We start from the raw sequence: 16,606 nt of genomic DNA on the forward strand, positions 1-16,606 counted from the left end.
TTTGACAAGCAAGGAGTGAGAACAACGCGACTGTCAGCCTGTTGATGGCCGGGGTTGTGCTGGAGCACTTGGAGAAGCCCAAAAGCCCAAGATTGGACCCAGGAGATTCAGGGGGCGGCGAGGACGGCAGCATGTTGAGGCAGGAGGCAGGTCACCTTGGCGCAGCTCAGGTTTCTCTGCAGTACTCTTGGACTTCAGCGCGGGATCTGGGTGAGATTGTTGCAGGAACTTTCCTGTGTCTGAAGGGGAGAGAGGAGCTGGTGCTTCCCCACAGCAGCAGCGTTCTCCCTAATACCAGGGTTCCGTGGGACCCCCATGGGCATGGAGGACTTAGAGAAGGCATGGAGCCTTTTGTTGGGTTTGTCACTACTGACGTGGCCGTGTCCCATGTGTGTGCCAGAAGGAGACTCGTTCCTTGTTGTCCCCTTGCTGCCATCTGTCCTCCCGGCACATGATCTCAGCTGGACCCAGGAAGGAGAGCGGGGGGCCAGCTTACCCATTTCACAGACCAGGGGATCCCTTCCCATGGACCGTGCTGAGATCCCTGGTGTCCAGGTGGGGACAGGGTTTAGCCTGTGCAAACCAAAAATCCTCTTCCACAGTTGTTATGTTATGTAGTTCTTAAGGGGCTTTGAGACCCTGAAAGATTGAAGAACAGGCTCTGATTCCTGTTTCCTTCATCCAGAAAAGACTCACTGGTATTGTATTTACCTGGAACAATAGACAATTGGTCTGTGTGCTTTGTCGTGAATCGCCTTGTGGCCAGCATGATCTATGAAAGAAAACAGTCAGGACTGATCAAAAACACCATCTGCTGACAACGAATTGACTTCTTTAGAACAGACATTGCTCATGCAGAGGCTAATTCTAATTGCCAGCTTCTTGGGAAAATGTGATTTTATTAATTATCCTAAATGCACAATGTTTGCCAATACTGTTCCTTGGGAACAGGGAAGGGTTTATGACAAGTGTGGAGGAAGACCAATTGCTGATGCAATGATGCAATGTGCAGCAGCCGGTGTGCTCACAGGCAGGGGAATGCACAAAAATGCCATGGCCAGCTGGCTGTGTGAGACAGGACCTTTCCGATAAGCTCTAGATACAGACGCTTCTTCCAGGACAGAATAGGAGGGAGTGCAGAATTTGTGCTGATATTCTCCAGCACTTCCCCAGAGCATCCTCTGCTGTTAGGCACCTCTGCCGTCACCATGAAGGGTTTTCCGGGCCCACAGTCTTCTTTACAGCACTGCTACTCTCTGCAAGGTGGTACCGTGGGACCACCCATATAAGCAGCACACAGCAGAATCACAGAAGGGTTTGTGTTGAAGGGCCCTTCCCAGCTCCCCCAGTGCCCCCCCTGCCATGAGCAGGGACATCTTCAGCAGCTCAGGTTGCTCAGAGCCCCGTCCAGCCTGGCCTGGAATGTCTCCAGGGATGGTTCAGCCACCACCTCTCTGGCCAACCTGGGCCAGGCTCTCACCACCCTCAGGGCAACAATTCCTTCCTCATGTCTGGCCTGAATCTCCCTCCTTTAGTTTAAAACCATCACCCCTTGTCCTATGGCAACAGGCCCTGCTCAAAAGTCTGTCCCCATCTTTCTTATCAGCCCCTTTTAGGTCTGGAAAGGCCACGCTAAGGTCTCCCCAGAGCTTCTCTTCTCCAGCTGAACAGCCCAGCTCTCTCACCTGTCCTCCCAGCAGAGCTGTTCCAGCCTCAGGTCATTCCTGTGGCTCCTCTGGCCCCTCCGACACGTCCATGCCTTCCTGGGGTCATGAACACTGTGAACTGTGCTACAGGGAGTCACTGGATTCGGGAGCCTGGCAAGGAGGGGTTGGGCTGGGAAGCACGGGGATACAGGCTCAGATCTGCTGAAAGGGAAACAAAACCACAGTTGCCCACGGCGGTGTCGGTGTCCTGCGCTCTGCCCTGTTGCACTGGATGGTGATGAGGGGCAGCTCCAGGGAATGGGGAGCTCCTGCTGCAGGAGGAATGTGCCCTGTGCTGGGCTTGTGGGACCTGCTCCGGTGTGGAAGGTGCTGGGGACAGCCGAGCTCAGAGAACTGTGGGACAACTGCATTGGGAATGGGATCTTCAGCCAAACCTGAGAGATGCCACCAGCTCACACCTGGTGGTCTGCGTGGAGACAGGTGTCTGTAACCTGGGCCACCCTGCTGATGGGAGCTTTCTTCCAGGCTTTTTAAGTCCCTGAATTTAAGCTTCTGAATTAGCACATCTCAAGCTGGCCTTGAAGAACAGATTTCCACTGTCTTGTTCTGTGCCAGACCTCCTGCCCTGCAACCCCATGCCCCCTCCCTGCCCAAACTGTGATGGGATGCTGAGCAGGGCAGCTCTCCTCCCTGATGTGATTTATGGACTTCGGGCAAGTGAGAAATTCATCTCAGCTGCACTACTGGGCATAATTAAAAGGGCAGATCTCTGCTTTGCTGCAGTGGATGTTCAGCAAGATGCTGCATGTTCTTGCCAGCCTGGCGAGTCCTCCCCGGGCAGGGCTGGGCAGCTGGCAGACCTACTATTTTTAGGGTCCCTGGAGACGTCTTGAGCTTTGGTATTTTACAGACATTTTAGCTCTGGGTTTTCTCCTCCTCTTGCCTAGCAGGGGGAGAACAGCACTCCATTTTGTTTGAATATCATAAAGTGCAGAGATCAGACCTGAGCGTGACATCTATTTTGTATTGAAACCCGCGTTTACCAGCCTGGGAGTGGTGGGGACTGCCCTTGGCAGCACCGAGTCCCAGCTGATGGCCAGGCACTGGGTGCTTTGCCATGATGAAACGGGGCTTTGCTGACAGTCCTGGCGTAATCACGGGCTGGGGGAGCTGGGAGCTGCTCAGTGCCAGGTGCTCCTCGATTTGCAGGCTTCAGCCTTTTACAGCCCTTTTGCCAAACCACCCCTTTTCCTTCTCTAAACAGTGTGAAATTATCTGTGTCCTTCTACCCTGACCAGGTATTGAGCAGAGTATTGAACAAGAGGAAGGACTGAACAGGTCATCTGCTGACCTGCGGATAAGGAAAACTCAGGTGAGTGTCTGCCCCGTGGCACTGGGACGGGGAGGACGGGAAGTGGCTGGAGGCAGCTGAGGGATCCCCAGAGGTGATGGGAGAGAGGGCTGAGCTTTGCTTTAGAGCAAGAAGTTCTGGTGTGCAAATCCTGGGGAAAGCAGTGCAGCACATTTCCAAATGGACCAGCGAAAAAGCCAGCCTGAAAGTCCTGTGACACCAGTGTGTGACGAAGGGGCTGCGGGGGGAGGGCAGCAAGCAGTGGCTTTGTCTGTGTGACCAAGTCTGGGCATCTGTGTGAACAAACAGGCATGTGAGTCTCTGCACATTTATGTTAACCATCTCATTAAAGGTGATTTTATCTGGAGCAAAAATGCCCTCTGAAGTGCCGGCTTTGAGGGGAGAACATTTGTCTGCAACACATTCAGAGACCTGAAGTCTCCATGTGTTTCTGCAGTGCCTGGAAGGATGATTGAGCAGCTCATAAATGAGACCTCATTTGCTCACCTAAAATTTCCCTTAATCTAAGCAGACGAGTGGTCTTTGGAAGAGCACTGTGCAGGCTGCTGGACAGGTTCTTCCCTGTTGGGTCTGATTGCCACTCCACCAGGTATCAGTGTGGCTTCACAGCTCAGGAAGCGTTAGACTTTGGAAGGGCTGACACGACTCTTCCTCTTGTTCCTGTGAAACCACCAATAACTGGCACTTTGTTTTGATGGGCTTCTTAGCAGTGGTATCCAGGCAGGGGTAGATGGAGGGACAGGGTCCACTTCCCTCTCCTTTGCCCAGGTGGTCCCCAGGCTGTGTTGTGCTCAGTTGTGATGAACGGTCATGCTGTTCTCGCTTCAGTGGGGTGGAACGTGGTGGGGTGTTGAGGAACATGGGGCTTGTCCATAGGCCCAGCAGCGCACACTGAAAACCGAAATCACTAACTCTGCTTTGAGCCGGAGGTTGGGTTGCATGACCTCCTGAAGTCCATTCCAGCCTGAATTATCCTACAATTCTGAGTAACTCCCCTCCCATCCCCACAAAGTCAAGAAATAGCTTAGAAACCTTCAATGGAAGAAATGTTCAAGTGTCTTGTAGAAAGGCTTTTCTCTCTCGGGAGCATCTGATTGCAGTGAGGTCTGATTGCTGCAGATGTCCCTGCTGAGCACCACTCGAGTTCTGGCCTGGGCCTCTGGAAAGCAAGGGCTGGTCACAACCATTGCTCTGATGTCCACAGTGGGTGCAGTGGGAAGACTCTGAGAACACCAGCAGAGAGAGCACGGTCAGTGGGGTCGTGGCAAGGCCAGTGACTTGGCAGAAAGTGCCAGAAGGTTTCCTCGAGGAAGCAGCAGGCAGGACCTGGGAGGGCAGCGCTAGGGCCTGGGGAGAGCTAAGGGAAAGGACATGGAGCTGGGGACAGGGGAGGTGACTGAGCTTCATGTGTACAGCCTGCAGCATTGTCACAGGTTAACTCAGAAGATGATGACCTGAGGTCTCGTAAGACAAGGATACACATGGTCTCCAGCTGCTTTTGAAACCAGGGCTTGAATTTCTAAATAGTGTGTACTTTGTGAAAATAGGACATACTCTTATTGATTTTCTGAAGTCAGAGCTATGTAATTGTGTTGGACATCCCAGGATAGCAGAGCGTGTCGGGATGGAGGCAGCAGAGATCAAGGTCGTGACTCTAGTTGCCTCTGTTGGATCAACCAGCGGTGCAGATTTGTCTGGATCAGGCACAGGTACACGGTGGCACCTTGGCCCCAGCACGTGTGCGAGACCACGCTGACTGGAGCTGCCATACTCTGCCCGCACCTGCATCATCCTGGCACATGGGAGAGCGGCATTCAGGGCTTTGCTCCACCACAGAGTCATGGAATGGTTTGGGTTGGAAAGCTGTCTCACCACCCTCATCATAAAACATTTCTTCCTTATGTCCAGCCTAAACCTACTCTTTTTCAGTTTGAAACCACTGCTTCTCGTCCTGTCACTGCAGGGCCTGGTCAAAAGTCTGTCTCCCTCTTTCCTATAAGCTGCCTTTATATATTGAACAGCTGCGGTAAAGTCTCCCTGGAGCCTTCTCTCCTCCACAAGTCCAACTCTGTCAGCCATGGAACACTCAGTCAAGGAACTGGGTGATTTTCTTGCAATTTGGACATTTCTTAGCATTTCTGCAGGCGCTGTCCCCAGGGGAGAGGAGCTCCTCAGGGCTGCAGCTTGAAGCCGTTGCCTTGGGAGGCTGAGGTGGGCATGGAGCACCCTGCTCCACTGTGGGGCTTTGGCTTCTCACCAGGGTGCTCTCAGACTCCTGCAGCTGTTTATGTGCCCAGGAATGCTGACCCCTCACTGGGACCCTGTGCCCAGCTGTGAGTGCCCAGCCGTGTGTCCCCAGCAGTGTGTCCCCAGCTGTGTGTCCCCAGCCATGTGTCCCCAGCAATGTGTCCCCAGCCGTGTGTCCCCAGCAGTGTGTCCCCAGCAGTGTGTGCCCAGCAATGTGTCCCCAGCCGTGTGTGCCCAGCCGTGTGTGCCCAGCCGTGTGTGCCCAGCACTTTGTGCCCAGCAGTGTGTCCCCAGCACTTTGTGCCCAGCGGTGTGTGCCCAGCAGTGTGTCCCCAACAGTGTATCCCCAGCAGTGTAACCTCATCTGGGTGTTCCTGCTCCATGGGGGGATTGCATTGGATGAGCTTTCCAGGTCCCTTCCAACCCCTGACAGTCTGGGATTCTGTGTGTGCTCAGCTCTGTGTGCTCAGCTGTGTGTGCCTAGCTCACACACTCGTGTGTGCAGGGCGGGCGGTGAGCTGGGCACAGAGCACTGTCCCAGAGCTGCGTTGCTGGCTTTGCTTGTCACCACGCGTGGCGGGTAAGAGGAGGTGACAGCGCTGTCGGACCGTGTGTGCCTGGTGGGTGAGCGGTGCTGATGTGATTGTTGGAGCTGTCACCCAGGGAACAGTGAGGGGTGAGCTGGCGGTAACGCAGCTTTCTGGCTGGAACACACCAACTAGTGTGACAGCATCCCTGGCCGTTGCCTGCATTGGTTTTGCCCTGGTTCCCAGTGCACGGCTGGTGTGATTTGGTGTTTTTGGTGCCATGGGACAGAGCCTCGGCAGGGACACTGTGTTTCCATGGAGCTATTGCAGCTGGCATTGGCCTTGTTTGTCACATGGGTGTCCCCCTTGGAGTCTTGGTCATCCAGGCACAAGCAATAGCCCAACTAGAAATCTGGCACCCAGGTTTGTTCCTTGTTGTGGGTTCACAGCATGCTGGTGGGAAGAGGCCTCGGGAGGTCCCAGCCCTGCCACAGAGCAGTGCCAGCCACATTGGTTTGCTCATGGCCTTGTCCAGCTGCGTTCTTCATGTCTAGAAGGATGGAGGTGCCGTAGGCATCAGTCCATGAGTCCTGATCCAATGTTTGACCACCTTTGTGATGATTTTTTCTCCCTTAATATTTAACTTGAATTCCATGTGTCTCAGCTTGGTCCGTTGTCTCTTGTCCTATGCCCGTGCACCTCCAAGAAGAGTATGGCTCCAGCTTCTCTCCATTCTTCCACTGGGTCAGTGTAGACAGCAATAAGATCCCTCTGAGCTTTGTCACCTTCAGCTGACCAAACCCTGTTCCTCTGAGCCTGTCCTTACTTGTCCTGTGCCCCAGCCCAGACCACTTTGGTGGCCTCAGCTGGCATCGCTCCCACTGGGTAGTTCTAAGCAGAACACAGAACTGTAGTTGTGGTCTAGGTGGAACTGAAGAATGCCTGTCCTCCCCCTGCTGGCTGTCCTCCTGCTCACCCAGCCCATGGTGAGTTCTGCCTTCACTGCTGAGCCCTGGCCAGCCTGGTGTCCTTGAGGACTTGGGGAGCTCTAGGTGCTTTCTGGCCAGCTGGCCCCAGCCTGTCCTGCAGTGTGCATCCTGACTCCATCGCAGGATGTTGCATTTGCCTTTGAGCTTCATGGGGTTTCTGCCAGCCCCCTTCTCCAAAGCACTGAGGTCCCTCCGAGGCCCAGTCCTGTCTTCCATCACTCTCCCTAGTCTGGTGTCTTCTGCAAACCTGCTGAAAGGACACTCCAGTCCAGGTACTGGTGAAGGTGTTTAATGGTGCTTTCAGACCCACCATTGCTCACAGAGGGGTTACCATTAGGAAATGGCCACTGGTTGGTCTTTGTACTGATGATCACAACCTGGCAGTCCAGACAATTTTCCATCAGCCTTATCCAAGCTGTGTCCCATCAAAAAGGCTATAAATGTACAATGAGAGTCTGTGTCAAAGGCCTTAAAATCCGGGTGTGCTATTCCCTGCTCTCCTCTTGTCTGCAGAGCTACTCATCTCATCGGACAAGGCCATCAGGATGGCACAGCACAATTTTCTCTCAGTAAATCCATGTTGGCTGTTTCCAGTTACCTTCTTGTCTTGGGAGGATTTACTCAATGCCTTCCCCAGTGACTGAGGGGAACATGAGGGATTCCCCAGATCATCCTTTCAGAAGATGGTACCAAACCGTGTCCCTAAAAACCTCATCTATGTGTGATGCATGCTCAGATGCATCCAGCCTGGTTCCATGGACCTGAATATTTCCAGTTGACTGAAGCACACCCAAAGTCTACAGCTGTCTCCATGAGTGGTGTTTCATGCCACTCATGCTCAGAGGGCACCGAGAGGCCAAGGACGGACCTTACCAGTGATCACCAAGGCAGAAGAAGAAAGGGAAACCTTAGCCTTTGCTGTGTCCCTGGTCACCCGAGCTCTTGCCCCATTGAACCGTGGGACCACAGCTTCCTTGGGCTCTTCAGTCCTCAGGACAGCACGTCTTGCTGCCCCCACAGCCCTCACACTGCTCCAGCTTGGTCAGTGTGTCTGTGCTCCCCCAGAGCCCGGCCCTGCTCCCACCTCCCTTCCTGCATTTGCCTGGGGGAGTTGAATTGGAGAGCAAATCAGTTGGAGAGCTGATTTGGATATGCCTTGTGCTTGAAGCATGGTCCTTGGGTAGGTATTTCTGCAATGAGGGTTTGTATGGACTTTATTGTGAGCAAATCAGTGAGTAAAAGGAGGAACGAGGAGTGGATGCTCCTCCCCAGCCCTGGGTTAACCTGTTGTAAATTAGGACTAATTGAGCATTAAGACTATGGATTCTTATTCTGGCTTTGCCGTTGCCATCTCCAGCCAGAAGAGCCTCATCAGGCCTGGAGCTTTCCCAGGAACAGCTTTGTCTTACCCCAGGCCAACTGATTGGGCTCTGGGCGCCAGCAGCGCAGGGAGGCTGGTGCGCAGGGCCGGTCCCAGGGCAGCCCATAGTGGGAGCACGAGCGTGTCCCCCCCGTGGCTGTCCCGAACTCCACCAGCCTCCAGCAAACTGGTCCCAGGGGCAGCTTGGCTCCTGAGCTGCTTCTGCACCGAGGAAGAGCTGTTTTCATGTTCTAAATTCATTACATGAAGAGCACCGTGTCCTGGTTTCACAGCGGCAGCGCGAGTGAAGCACGCTGCCTCGGGCAGCTCAGCGGCAGCAGCAAGATACAGGGGCTTTGGGGTCGCAGCTCTCAAGGGCATCCCCAGCCCAGAAACATTGCTAGTGATGCAGGTTCCCAGACATCTCAACAGTGTTTTCCATGTTTCTATAAGTTTGAATTTTTGAGCTCACAGCAGAGCAAAAGCAGCTATTTACGTTCTTCCAAACGTCAGTACTTTCAGTCCTTGTTATTCCAAAGAGCTTTTGCTCTGCTTGCTTTTGGCTTGGTTTATCAAGCCAGTGTGGTGTGAAATATTCACCTTGCTGGGACTAGTTCAAACACTGAAACAAAGGTGCCCGGTGGGGACTCAGGAGGGGGCTCTGCTCCCGCCTAACCCCGGTGGGCGCAGGAGGGAGGCTGGTATCCCCCCGGGGGGTGAGCGCTTTGCAAGTGTCTTTCTCTTCACTAAAAACATGGAAGGCCAAGGTCCATGTTCAGTGTGTGCTTTGGGAGGGTTCCAGAGCCCCTGTGGGTACCAGAGCCCCTGTGGGTACCCAGATCTCTAGAGGCTCTTTGGAAATCCGTCCTGGGGGTTCAGCAAATGGGGCTGCCTTCCCCACGTTTGGGGAGTGAAGGCTTTCTGGCCTGAGGTAAAACAACCCCATTTCCCACCTTTAGTTAATATTTTCTGTTTAATGAATTTTCAGATGCAAGGTACGTTTTGATATGCTTTTTATTTACTCTGAATATTCCATTAGTTTTATATTTAAATTTAATGACTGAAAACCATTTAAATTATTTTTTGCAGAGCCCGTTTTGCGTGAAGCTCCCTATTCCCTCAAAAATCAAATGCATTCTGTAGACATGTGGGATGCCCGTGGGAACCTGAAATAACAATCTGACAAAATAAACACTAAGTTAAACAACTTATTAAGTAAAAGAGATATGGTGTGGTGTACTGATGAGCAGAAAGGAGCATAATTTAACACCCAGGCTGTATTTGGCTGCAGATCAACGTACATTGATGGCTTTCAGCTGAATGAGAATTGACTGGATTTTAGGAAAACAATTTTGAAAAGGCAGAAGGAGAGTTGCGTGGATGGCACATCATGTCTTTGCCTGATTTCAAGCCATACTGATACTCGGGAGCTGTTTTGACCTTGCTTTGGGCTGGCGCCTCCTGAGCTGCCTGCTGGGCTTGAGGCTGCTGGGGCTGTTTGAGCTTTGCCAGCAGAATCGCAAGATGAGCTGAGTCTGAGGCCCTGCCATAAATACAGAGCTGCTGCTCGCTTAGAATAGCTGCAAAGCAAATAGCTATATCTTCAGGATGTCTCCAGTGCCATCTCCTGGAGGTAGGGCTGTGCTGGCTGGGGCTGGGCTGGTGGTACCAGCCCTGCAGAGGCTTTGAGAACTGCTCTGGCCCATGGGCTTGGCTCTCTGTAAGCAGTGACTCTCTAACGGGGAGCTCACACCATGCTGGTGGCCATGAAAGTCACTGTGGGATCACTCACTGGGAGTTTCATCATGGTGTCAGTCTCTCCATAACTTCTTTCTGAGTATCTTCTTTTCCTATTCCTTGTCCATCATCTCCTCTCCTTTCATCTTCCACCATGGCTCCATATCTGCTGCCCTGCACGAGCAGTCCACAGGGTGAGGCTGGGGTAACACAACCTTCTTCCCCCTGCAGTGGTATCGGCTCACAGGTGACCACTGCACGCGAGAGTGATGCTGAGTGCCCACGATGGGGGTACCAGACGATGCTTCTGATGCACAGATGGAGAAGTGCACAAGTGTTTCTTCCTTCACACAGTATTGGGTTTGGCTTCACTTGAGACTCATGCACTAGATTCGCCTTCTCTGGAAAGGAAGGAAGGCTTTTGGCCCGGCAAAGAAGAGCCTGGGGAGTCGGGTGGGTGACAAATGGGACGTGAGCTGGCAAGAAAGCCAAGTGTCCCTGGGTTGCATCAGCAGCAGCGTGGGCAGCAGGTGGAGGGAGGGGATGCTCCCCCTCTGCTCTGCTCTCCTGGGACCCCCAGAGCACCGAGTCCAGCTCTGGGTCCCCAGCACAAGACAGACACGGACCTGGCAGAGCGGGGCCAGAGGAGCCGCTGAAACGGTCCAAGGCCTGGAACAGCTCTGCCCTGGAGAGAGGCTGAGAGAGCTGGGCTGTGCAGCCTGGAGAAGGCTCCAGGGAGACCTTGTGGTGGATGTGCAATCCTTAAAGGGGGCTATAGGAAAGATGGAGAGAGTTTTGACCAGGGCCTGCAGTGACAGGACAGGGGACAAGAGTTTTAAACTGAACTAGGGTGGGGTTGAGTTGGACGTGGGGAAAAGGTTCTTCACCCGGAGGTGCTGGACACTGAACAGCCTCCCCAGGGAGGTGTCACGGCCCAACCTGACAGTGTTCAAGAAGAGACTGGACAACGTCCTCAGACACACGGGGTGACCTGTGGGGTGTCCTGTGCAGGGATGGGAGTTGGACTCTGTGATCCTTGTGAATCCCTCCCTACTCAGGACATGTATGATTCTATGTTCTTTCAAGTTCTTTTCCAATTCAAACCACTCTGTGAGTCCATGATTTTATGAAACTTGATTTCTGGTATATTGGGGAAAGGGCTCATTCAAGAGATACGAGTGTTGGGATGAAGGATGCATGTGATGCTCTGTATTGACCTTCCTGGAACATCTTCAGGCCTGTTTGCTGTGCTCAGCCTGACAGCCAGATCAGACAGCAAACCCGGCTCTGGTGCAGTTGTTCATGTGGGGCTGAGCTTCCCCCTATGGGCAGCATTGGGGTGCTCAGCATGTTCAGCTGGACCCTGGTCAGGTGTAATTCCAAGGTTTTCTGGCACATTTCCTGGAGAATGGAAACAGCCTAAGCAGATGAGGTTCTCTGTGTGCGGGGGCTGGCAGCTCTGGCGGCAGCCACTCGGTTTGGGGCAGTCCCCCACATCCCGGTGGGGCTGATGCCTGGGGCAGCCCTCCAGTGTGGGGAGGAAAAGTGGGACCGTGCTCCCAGAGTGGGGACATTTACTCTGGGCATCCCTTGTCCCCCTGCTTGCCTGGGTCCCCAGGGCTCCCCCACCAGCCCTGCCTCAGGCCGGGTCGGGGTTTTAATGCCTTGGGGCACAGGATCCCCCTGGGGCCTCCTGCCCAACTCCAACACCACCAAGTGACCGCCCCAGGTCCATCCTGTGCCCGTGCTGGGTCCGGCACGTCCCGTCAGCGAGTCAGGGACAGGCGGGGCTTTACCCAGGCACAAGCTGTGCTGTGGTGCCAGGACCGTGCTGCCGTCATGACCCACGGCTCTGCTGCCACCCTGGCATGTCGTCTGGGGGCCGAAGGCTCTGCCTGATTTGTGCATGGGTGAGGGGTGCATCTGCTCCACCCCCATCACCAGGGCTGTATCACCTGCTGCCACCTCCCCACCTTGTGCTTTTGTCACACTCCTTGGAGCAGCTTTTGGGCTAGAAACACTTTTTAGGCTGGTAGAGGTGCAGGGGCTGAGCCTTCCCCTGGCGCGTGGGTGGCAGGTCGCTCCTCCCGCGGGACCCTCACCCCCCTTTCTCTTCCTCTCCCCTCCACAGCACTCTACGCTGTCACGCAAGTTTGTGGAGGTGATGTCCGAGTACAACGCCACACAGACTGACTACCGGGAGCGCTGCAAGGGCAGGATTCAGAGGCAGCTGGAGATCAGTGAGTAAACCCGGGGGGCGATGCAGCTGGGCTGTGCGCACTGTGGGGCCGCATCCTGCGCAGGCTCTGGCTGGCTCAGAGCTGCTCCCGCCGCTGTGCAGAGCTGCCCGGGGAGCGCGGGGGCACGGGGACCCTGCACACGGGAGCGACCAGGACACGGCTCCTGCGGGGACAGACACGTGGTGGGACCTCACATTTCAGAGTCAAACCGCATCCAGCAAAGCGCATCCAGCTAGATACAAAAACTGCCTCAGATTCTCTCCAGTGCTGTGCAGAGAGTGCAGAGAGCACAGGGAGAGACATTTCTTCCTTGTTTGCAGCTCATTTTGAATTCAAAGAAGCTCGTGGCAATTCATGACTCCCATCTGCTGTCTTGCCATTCCTCCGGGTGCTTTCTGTCATGGGTGAACTGAACTGAATGTAAAACCAGAGAAGTATAAATAGAAAAGACGAAATCAGTATATTTTTATCTATAATAAATATAGTTATAAATAAGTTAACGAATAAACAAATAAATAAATGAAAACAATATAAAACCAGGCTGCTCAAGGAAGTGGTTGAGACACCATCCCTGGAGGTGATTGAGCAGGGGTTTAACTGACATGGAGATGAGGTTCTCAGGGACATGGGTTAGTGCCAGTGCTGGGTTAACAGTTGGACTCATGATCTTGAGGGTCTCTTCCAACCAAAATGATTATGATTCGATGGTTCTAAGCGAGCTCGTGAGCTGGGGGCTCTCGTTGCTCCCTGTGCTTTCCCTTGCTTTCCCAGGAGAAGCACAAGCCTTGGTGCCTGTCCCAGGCATCTCCCTGGCCCAAGGACCAGTAGTGGTGTCTTCTGGCCACAGGTGACACCTCTGAGGCCATCACCACCCATAAGATCTCCCTGGGTCATCCATAGCCTGTCACTTAGGAGAACTCTAGTCCTGGCTGTCCACAAAACCTGTTCTGCTGGTGGTTCTTCTGGGCCATCGGTGATACCTGGTTAGAGAAACGTGGTCATCTCCCAGCACAGAAGAACCATACCACTGCCGGAATGAGGGGGATAAGCAAGCAAGGGAGAAGTCAGGACATGCAGAGATTAAAAGAGATTTTTGAAAATAATCTCATTGTCAGAGAGGCGTTATGTGTTTTTGTGCTCAAAAGGAAAGTCTGGAGCCTCGTGAGTCCAGGTTTGGGTTTTTTTTTCTCACAAACAAGCAGGTGTTTTTCTTCCCTGTCACAACTCGGTGTGAATAATAAGGTGTGAGATCTTTGAGTCAGAATGGTGTCCTTGGAGCTCAGCTCTGGGAATGTCCTTCGTGAGCTGCGGGTGCCTGGGAACGTGGTGCCAATGAGGTGTGGCTGTTTCTGGGGAGGACTGGAAGGAGGCTCGGCTGTGCAAGCCTTTCCCCTCTAAGATTGGTCTTTATGATGTATAATAATAACAGAAACGTTTCACACCGGCTGAATGGAAAGTCTGACTGACAAGAGGCTCAACAAGAACTTGACGTTTAATGTAAAGCAGGATGATGAGTGTCACTGCTCCAGCTGACTCATTTGTCACCTAATGCCATTCTGTAGGTGATACCCAGCTCCAGGAGTGGCTTGGAACATAGACAGGAATTAAGGTCTCACTATGCCTCCCTTCTAAGAGAGAAGTTTAGAAAGGACTTAGCCAAGACCTTAATTGTCTGCAGGCTTGAATTAAACCTTCCTCGTGTTTTTTTACTCCTGGGTTTTGGAAGGACTCGTCAGCTTTGCTTAAAGGATGCAGATATATTAAGTGATACCTGTCTTCAGTCTGTCCAGCCTGCCGAGCTGTCAGTGCCTGTTGACAGGGTACAAGGAAAAGGCTGCTCAGGACTCGCCGCGGTGCGCTGGGTGGGTGCACAGGAGGTGGCCCAGCTGGCGACAGTGAGGGACCTGCTCTCCCTTTGGGGCGGAGATGTGGAGCAGGTGCAGGATGGGGTCTGTGCTGGGAAGGTCCACAGTCCTGTGCACAGTTTGTTGCAAAAGTTGGGTTCCTTGTCAGGACAGTGGAAAATCTCTTCTGGCAAAAAGGCTCATCACAAGTAACAAAGTGATGGAGGTTTTACCAGGAGAGCGTCCTGGGCTGTCCCCGCCAGCACCTTCAGCGCCTGGTGCTCCAGGGGCTCTTGAACAGGCTCTTTTGAAAGGAGCTCAGCTGGGCTGTGGTGACCGCACTGAAGCTCTACAATCCTCAGCTCTCATTTTCAGCTGAGAAATCCAAAGACAGAAAGTGCCGTGAGCTCTGACAGCAAAATCAGTTGCCCTCACCCCCCCTCTTCCCCACTCGCACTGAGATGGCAGATGCCACAGAGACATCACAGGAGGCGCCGTGTCCTGGGCTGGTGGTGGCCAGGCAGGTGCTTGGTGGCCGTCGGCTGGTGGGCCTGTTCCTCGTCCCAGCGGTGTCCCCACCTCTGCTGCTGGGAGCTCTGCTCCGTGGCACAAGCGTCCGTGCTGCCTGTGATGGGGAGTGTTGCTCCTTCGCTTTTTTTTGCCTCCATTTTGTCTGTTATGACAAACGACATATTAAATCTAATTAGGTTTTGCTCCCGGAGAAATTGGATTTGAAGCTTGGAGGAGCATTTTGTGGTGGGTGTGCAGCTTTGAAGCCACGGAGGTGCTGCACAGATGCAGCTTGTTTTTTATGAACAGTTTTGTTACGTGCGAGACCAAGGAGACAAAAATGAAGCATCTGCCGTCTCCAAAGGCACGGAGGGAATTAATTAGCCCTGCCCCACTGTGTGAGACCAGGTCAGTGTGTGTGCAGAAGGGCGAGTTGTTGCAGCCCGAGCTGCCCTCCAGCCAGGAGAGTCTGGGGGCTGCTCTGTCCCCAGCGGCTCCTCTGGGCAGCCTCAGGTGGTCCCCGGGCGCTGGGACAGGCTTACTTAGGATTTCTGTGACATTTTCATCTCAGGAATGACGATGGGGTTTATCTGAGCTAAAAATGTCTCACGGGGTGCCAGTGCCTGCACGGTGCTGGAAGTTGGCCCCTGCAGTCCCACCCAGCTGAGCAGAAGGGTCTTAAGGGATGGGGAGGTGGGTGGCAGTTTGTGACATGCCGGACAGGCTTTTATCACTGACATCTGCTCATCCTGACACCCCTGTGGGCAGGGCTGGACCTGCCTGAGCTGCGGGACAGTCAGGTGGGTCAGGTCATAGAATCACAGAATCATTTTGGTTGGAAAAGACCCTCAAGTTCATCTAGTCCAATAGTTTACCCACCCCTGGCACTGCCCCATGTCCTGAGAACCTCATGTCCGTCTGTCCAACCCTCCAGGGATGGTGACTCCAGCACTGCCCTGGGCAGCCTGTTCCAATGTCCAACAACACTTGCCAGGAATAAATTTTTCCCAATATCCAATCTAAACCTCCCCTGATGCAACTTGAGGCTGTTTCCTTTTGTCCTGTCGCTTGTTCCTGGGGAGCAGAGACCAACACCTGCCTTACTACAACCTCATTTCAGGCAGGCTCTGCTCTGGCTCTGCCCTTGTTTGCATGGTGAGCTCAGGTCTATGCTCAAGACAGCTTGTCTCCAGCCCTGTCTTCTGAGGCTTTCTTGTAGTCATGTTGTAGGATCATGGACTCACAGAGTGGTTTGGGTTGGAAGAGAGCTTGGACTTGATCATCCAGCCCAAGCCCCGCCATGGGCAGGCACATCTCCCACCAGACCAGGTTGCTCAGAGCCCCGTCCAGCCTGACCTTGAACACTCCAGGGATGGGGCACCCACAGCTGCTCTGGGCAGCCTGGGCCAGTGTCTCACCACCCCCATCGTGCAGCATTTCTTCCCCGTGTCCAACTTAACCCCATCCTAGTTCAGTTTAAAACTCTTGTCCCCTGTCCTGTCACTGCAGGCCCTGGTCAAAACTCTCTCCATCTTTCCTATAGCCCCCTTTAAGGATTGCACATCCACCACAAGGTCTCCCTGGAGCCTTCTCCAGGCTGCACAGCCCAGCTCTCTCAGCCTCTCTCCAGGGCAGAGCTGTTCCAGCCCTTGGACCGTTTCAGCGGCTCCTCTGGCCCCGCTCTGCCAGGTCCGTGTCTGTCTTGTGCTGGGGACCCAGAGCTGGACTCGGTGCTCTGGGGGTCCCAGGAGAGCAGAGCAGAGGGGGAGCATCCCCTCCCTCCACCTGCTGCCCACGCTGCTGCTGATGCAGCCCAGGAGACACTTGGCTTTCTGGGCTGCAAGCAGACACTGTCGGTTCATGTCCCATTTGTCATCCACCAGCACCCCTTAGTCCTTCTCTGCAGGGTGCTCTCCATCCATCCATCCGTCCATCCAGGTACCAGCCTGGGTCCAGGAGAGGGCTTTGTTGCAGGGGGATGGAGGAAGCCTGGTTTCTGTTGCGCAGCTGTGGGGCTGAAGCTCGGCAGCGCAGTGACTGCAGCAGTGCCGCCAGCCCAGCAAGCCCTGCTGAGTCCAGTGTCCTCATGGCCTTGAAATGGCCTGAAATGGGG

At 53.9% G+C, this 16,606-nt stretch overlaps 1 protein-coding gene across 2 annotated transcripts in view; it reads left to right on the plus strand.

Annotated features, from left to right (window-relative positions):
• The window catches only part of STX1A (syntaxin 1A), an 80,759-nt gene that overhangs the window by 57,749 nt on the left and 6,404 nt on the right, over positions 1–16,606 (plus strand). For both annotated transcript variants that reach the window (XR_010467380.1, XM_065037342.1), the window contains exons 5-6: positions 2,966–3,039; positions 12,031–12,139. Coding sequence is in view for 1 of the 2 variants with exons in the window: in XM_065037342.1 (XP_064893414.1) it covers positions 2,966–3,039; positions 12,031–12,139 (183 nt within the window). In the remaining variant the exon portion in view is untranslated. The remainder of the gene's footprint in view (positions 1–2,965; positions 3,040–12,030; positions 12,140–16,606) is intronic.

This window comes from Columba livia, chromosome 20 (genome assembly GCF_036013475.1).
Source record: "Columba livia isolate bColLiv1 breed racing homer chromosome 20, bColLiv1.pat.W.v2, whole genome shotgun sequence".
NCBI lineage: Eukaryota > Metazoa > Chordata > Aves > Columbiformes > Columbidae > Columba > Columba livia.